The 5,434-nt window shown below is 39.4% G+C and overlaps 1 protein-coding gene across 1 annotated transcript; it reads right to left on the reverse strand.

The window, feature by feature from the left end:
- Positions 1-4,080: 4,080 nt before the first annotated feature.
- LOC107292131 (nucleoside diphosphate-linked moiety X motif 8-like) lies at positions 4,081-5,341 on the reverse strand (the record flags this gene model as incomplete). The annotated part of the gene is made up of 2 exons (XM_015821192.1): positions 4,081-4,822; positions 5,264-5,341. Coding segments are annotated over 2 exons (318 nt in total), but the record flags the coding sequence as incomplete, so codon positions are not given.
- Positions 5,342-5,434: the final 93 nt, after the last annotated feature.

The following is a 5,434-nucleotide window of genomic DNA, read 5'->3' on the forward strand; positions in this document are numbered from 1 at the left end:
AAATAGTACGCAGATTCAAAGTAACAAAAGTTTCAAACCGGAAATCACTTTCACTTCTTGCTGAAAAGTATCAATCCATCGCCATTTTAATTTCACTTTTCCTCATTCCAACACACGTACGGGGAGAAACTTATTATCCAAGTTAAAGTAAAGTCAAAAATAAAAAGCAAGCTTCCAAAGTTGGTTCGTCTGCTTACAAATAAAACTCACAATTAACTTCAAGTTGCAGCGGTGGCGGCGGCTTCTAGCTTCGCCGAAGCGAAGGCGTCCTGGATCGCGGAGAATCCTCGGGGCTCCGGAGGAGTTCTCACCTACATCGTCCATATAGGACGACTCGGGAACTCAACTCCTACCCCGGGCAGCTCACCTATCCCCTTATGCCCAGGGGAAAATATTCCATTAATATTAACCGTGCTCGTTTGTTACAGTTATATCCAGTCTTCCCTTCAGAAGTTCAAGATAATATCTCTTTCCTCTGTGCTCCTTCCTCCTATCTTTTCCCACAAAATCAGCCCTGTGAAGTAGGCAGGGCTGAGAGGCAGTCTGTAAGCCTAAAAAATGAGCTTCATGATTGAGAGGAGACTCTTCTCTGGGCTTTCCTGAACTTAACCCTACATCACAAACAGTAACACTGAGACTAACCAGGGGAAAACACTACAGGTAGTCCTTGACTTAGGACCACAATTGAGCCCAAAATTTATATTGCTAAGTGAGACATTTGTTAAATGAGTTTTGCCTCATTTTACGATTTTTCTTGCACAGTTAAATGAATCACTGCAGTTGTTAAGATAGTAACGTGGCTATTAAGTGAAGCTGGCTTGCCCATTGACTTTGCTTGTCAGAAGGTCACAAAAGGGAGTCACATGACCCGGGGACACTGCAAGCATCATGAGCCAGTTGCCAAGCATCTGAATTTTGATCACATGACCCCAGGGATGCTGCAGTGGTCCTACGCATGAAAAACGGTCCTAACTCACTTTTTTCAGTGCCGCTGTAACTTTGAACGGTCATTAAATGAACTGTTTTAAGTTGAGGACTACCTGTACCTTTTTCAATTCTGGAAAAACATATTCTTAGCCAAGTCTGTGTCTGACATACAGGAAAATGCAGAACTATTTGGGCTTATTTGATTCCCTCAACCAACACGACATTTATTTCTTATTTAGCATGTCAGTCTGGCCCCTTGACCTACGAATCTTTATGGAAGAAGCAGAATGTGATCCTCAAAGCTGCTTCCTCTCCCAAAGAACCTTTCAAGGCAACCTCTGTAGCAGGTGACTGGCACACCCCAACACCATTCCATTCTATTTAGACAAACAAATGGAAGGAACTGAGTTGGGTTCAAAAAAAGATTTTACTTGTAAGAAAAAGAATATAAAACTATAGCATAATTATAAATAACCATATAAATTACACCACATGGAAACATACACCAAAAATGATGATTCCCTTTCTAAAAGAATTTCCCATTTAAAGTGATGATATTCAGGAAGGTTATCAGTGATTACCATAGCAAAGGACGACAAATGTTACAGGAGAAAATCAGTGCAATGGTGTTCTTTGCATCCCAAATCACTGTTGATTCGGAGAGAGAGAAAAGGATTCACTGAAAAGGATTCCTTTCTGGAGAGAGAAGCAGTTTCTGTCATTCCCTTCAATAACTTGAAAGAGCCCATTCCTTGCACTCGGAAAGTACTTCATGCTTGGAATTAAGCAGTGCATTTTTTGAGTCTAGCCCAGGCAGCGGCACTTCCATTCCTGACCTCTCCAGACAAGACGAGCTCCTGACTTCCTCATTCCAAGAGACCAGCAAGTCTTACATTTTTCTAGGTGGGGGGGGAGGGTGCCAGTAGGAAAAGTGGACTGCTCTTTATAGTATCATCTCCTCTGACACCACAAAATTACAGGCTACTCAACTGGGAGGAAGCCTCTAGGTTTCTAAACTGTGTTCTGGAGAACCTTAAGAGACTTTGTGAGAGACTAAAAACAAACAAAAGTTAACTCAAATGCAGCCAATTTTCTTAACTAGCTTTACCTCTTGATCAGAGTTTGTGAATTTTTTTTTTTTTTAATAAACTAACAAGTTCCCTAGCCTCAGCAGGTTTGAAAATGCTTGTCCAAAGCAACAGCGCCATCTATTGAATGCATTTTTATAAACCTTACTGGTAGAACTGGGAATAATCTTAGTATTATTTATCAGTGAGCTTGATTGTTGTGTTTAGTAACATTTCCCAAGAGAATTCTTTCATGGATAGTCTCCTGTCCTGATTAGAAATAGTTACGTTCATACAGGAAGCAAAAATTGCAGATCAATCTCTCAACAGGGCAGTTTAAATTCTGGTTGCATTTGTCTGCTGGACTAGTCTTTTTTTGCACCGTTCGGCTCCTAATAACTTCCTAAGTTTTACCTTACTATACAAACTGATAAACTACGATTTACTGTTTCAGTTTACAGAGTAGGCTCCAGTTCACATACCATGCTAGGTCAGGTAAGTCAATACAAGTTTCTCCCAACATGTGAACTCAGCTTCTGTTTTGTAGTGCAAGAGATTAGGACTCCTTATGAAACAAATAATTGTGGCAAATAGCTTAAGAGAACCAAATGGGAAGAATATGTACAAGGTTTCTTTAGAACAGCCCCCCCACCCAACCTATTCACATCATTCAAAAAATCCTCTATATCAAATTTCATACTCAGTGGACAAATTGCCGTAGCTTTAAAAGGTATAAATTTCCATTCAGATAGCACCCTCTCCTTATTTAGAGAGCTGTTGTCCAAGATTGAACAATATTAAGCTATCCATGTTAAAATCACGAAGAGAGGATCCTCTCCTAAAAAGAGGCATATGCCACAAGAAGTTTTCTTGTCTAATGTTCGTATGCTGTATATATTAGAGAAAGGGAAGGCTCTGCATGTGGATATTGCCACAAAATATCAGGCTAGTTTTACCCAAACAACCAAAGTAGGGTCTGCTACCAGCTCTGCTCCTTCCAGAAATGCATGTCCTGTCCTGACACACGCACAAAAGGGATGGGGCTTTTCTTGTGACCTTACAGGGTTCTTTGTCATTCTGCTCTGACTTGCAGACAGCGCCGGGCATCACATATAAGATTCTTTTGGGACTGCAGTGCAATCTTCTACGGGGGCCTGTTTGCGGAGATTTCCCCTGACCATTATTCTATTCTGTTCTGTTCTATTGTTCTCAATGCATAGATGGGAGGACTTAGATGTATTTATTAAACCAATTTAAATTTAATAGCACATTTTTATTGCCTCTTTTTAGGCAAGACTCTCCTTTTTTCATATTCAGCATATGAAAATTACTGGTGGCCTGGTTACTGTAAAACAAGACTGTCCATCTCATACATTCATTGATACTTTTTTCCAAAAGCCATATTCAATTTATAATCTATAAATTTTGGTTTCTTAAGCTACAACATCCACTCAGACCCGTACACTTCTACCGTTTTATTTTCAAGCTCTCTCTGAACTCACCGTTACTAACATTTTTGGTTTGGACGCCTATTCAGAAATATGCATCATCTCCGTTATTCCTGCCATCAACTCTGAATTTTATTTGTTATACCAAATAAATATTTGAACCACTGGTTTTTAATTCCAATTATATCATTGTCTGCTAAAGTGTTGGGAAAAGGCTAAGGAGAAATCAGCATATTGTCCCCTCTGTATGAATACCCTCAGGTGGAATTCAGATTGCCATATAACCAAGGTTTTACCAGTTCACAAGTATCTTGTAAGATGCCTAGTTCTACAAGATGTGTCATAGCCTTAATGAGAATATTTTCTTAAGCCTAGCAATATGTCATTCATGCTGCTGTTTTAGGGAGTAGGAAGGGCAGAGTAAAAATGTTCCATTTCTCAAAAAACTAGCAACTGATAAGGCTATATATATTCTAAACAATCTCTGATTTATTCTGATTAACAGAAATATTTAAATACTATTTCTTACAACTTAGATATATACAGCTCTGTTCTTGAAATGCAGATTTTGCTAAATCAACAGAGCCCTAAACAGAATTTCCACATGATAAGGAAATAGTGGAGATGTGAAAGAAATAGGGATTAATATTCATTCACAAATTTTATCCTAATCTGGATGGCTGGCACTTATTATTTGGGTACCTTAAAGGTCAGTGCTTTCTTTGGCAAATGGTCCCTTTATCATTCATTTATAAAGTTATTGCCATTACCAAACAAACAAGCCTAGAATACAGGTCTAGCATCTCTTTGAGATTAAAACCTATGTTTTATTTGTACTACACATATACCTGCCAAAACAGAAACCTGCATAAGGTTTCAGGTGTCCTTGTTTATTGAGGTAACAACTGAGAGTAAACTAGATAGATGTTTCTTCATTGCTTTTTGCCAATAATGTAATAGTTGCATTCTGAGGTAGTGAACTAGAAAGATAAATGACTTTCTTCGTGCTATTCAGAACTGAGCTGACCCGAGTTTTGAAGATTCTTATGATAAGGGAAAGGAGCAGCACTTGGCTGATGAGATCATCAATTCTAAAGCCCTTTGATAAATATGGAAAGCAGAAAGAGATCTTAAGAGATCTCAGTGTGAATCTGGGCTCAGTGCTGACCCCTTGACATAAGTCCGCCTGTGGTATTTTCCTGGTGCTAGCATCTCCAGAGTCAGTTCTGTTATGATTGCTGTAAGACCCCACACACGGTGAGGACCATGCAGGAAGACAGGCATTGTGTAGTGGTAGACACCATCACGGCAGTAGTGGGTGTAGCCCTGGTTCTTTTCTTGTAGCAAGTGGGACAAAGACAATGTGAAGACAGCCTCAACCTGTAAATCGAACAATAAAAATTGAGTGGAAGCATAACTTGTCCAGTTTAGTTGTGGGATAATTATCTTCTCTTCCATCAAAATCTTTTGGAAGAAATTAGTTCAGATTTTAAATTGTAATATTGGGGGAAAAAAGAGAAGAGAGGATCAGAAACAAACAGAAGTTAAAAAAAGGAGGGGGGGGGAGAGGTTCAGAAAGAGAAACATCTGGTATCAAAAAGGAAAGAAAATGATGCAGCCCATCCATACGGTCCCTCCCAGAGATTGCTTATGCTCCACTCAAGAGATTACTTCCAAGGGAATTAGTGCTTAACACAGGAAGAATTGCCACTAGAACATCACTGAGAATTTTCTTTCATACCCATCTTCCTGGAAAAATATATTGAATAAAAATAGCATGTGATACACTGTCACTGCGTTTCAGTTAATATTCTGATTCACCTCTTGGGGGTTAGGTTTCAGTGCCAGGTCCTCCAGAGGCCCCAGGTTTGCTAGTACAGGAGCCACCATCATATTAGTCTGGAAAAAAAGGCAGAATTAAACAGATGTGAGTCCTTGGCTACTCCATGCTTGCTCTTGCAAGACATATCCCAAGTGGTATATTCATCCCCT

The sequence above is a fragment of the Protobothrops mucrosquamatus genome, unplaced genomic scaffold, assembly GCF_001527695.2.
Source record: "Protobothrops mucrosquamatus isolate PMUCROS unplaced genomic scaffold, P.Mucros_1.0 scaffold1269, whole genome shotgun sequence".
NCBI classification, from domain to species: Eukaryota; Metazoa; Chordata; class Lepidosauria; order Squamata; family Viperidae; genus Protobothrops; species Protobothrops mucrosquamatus.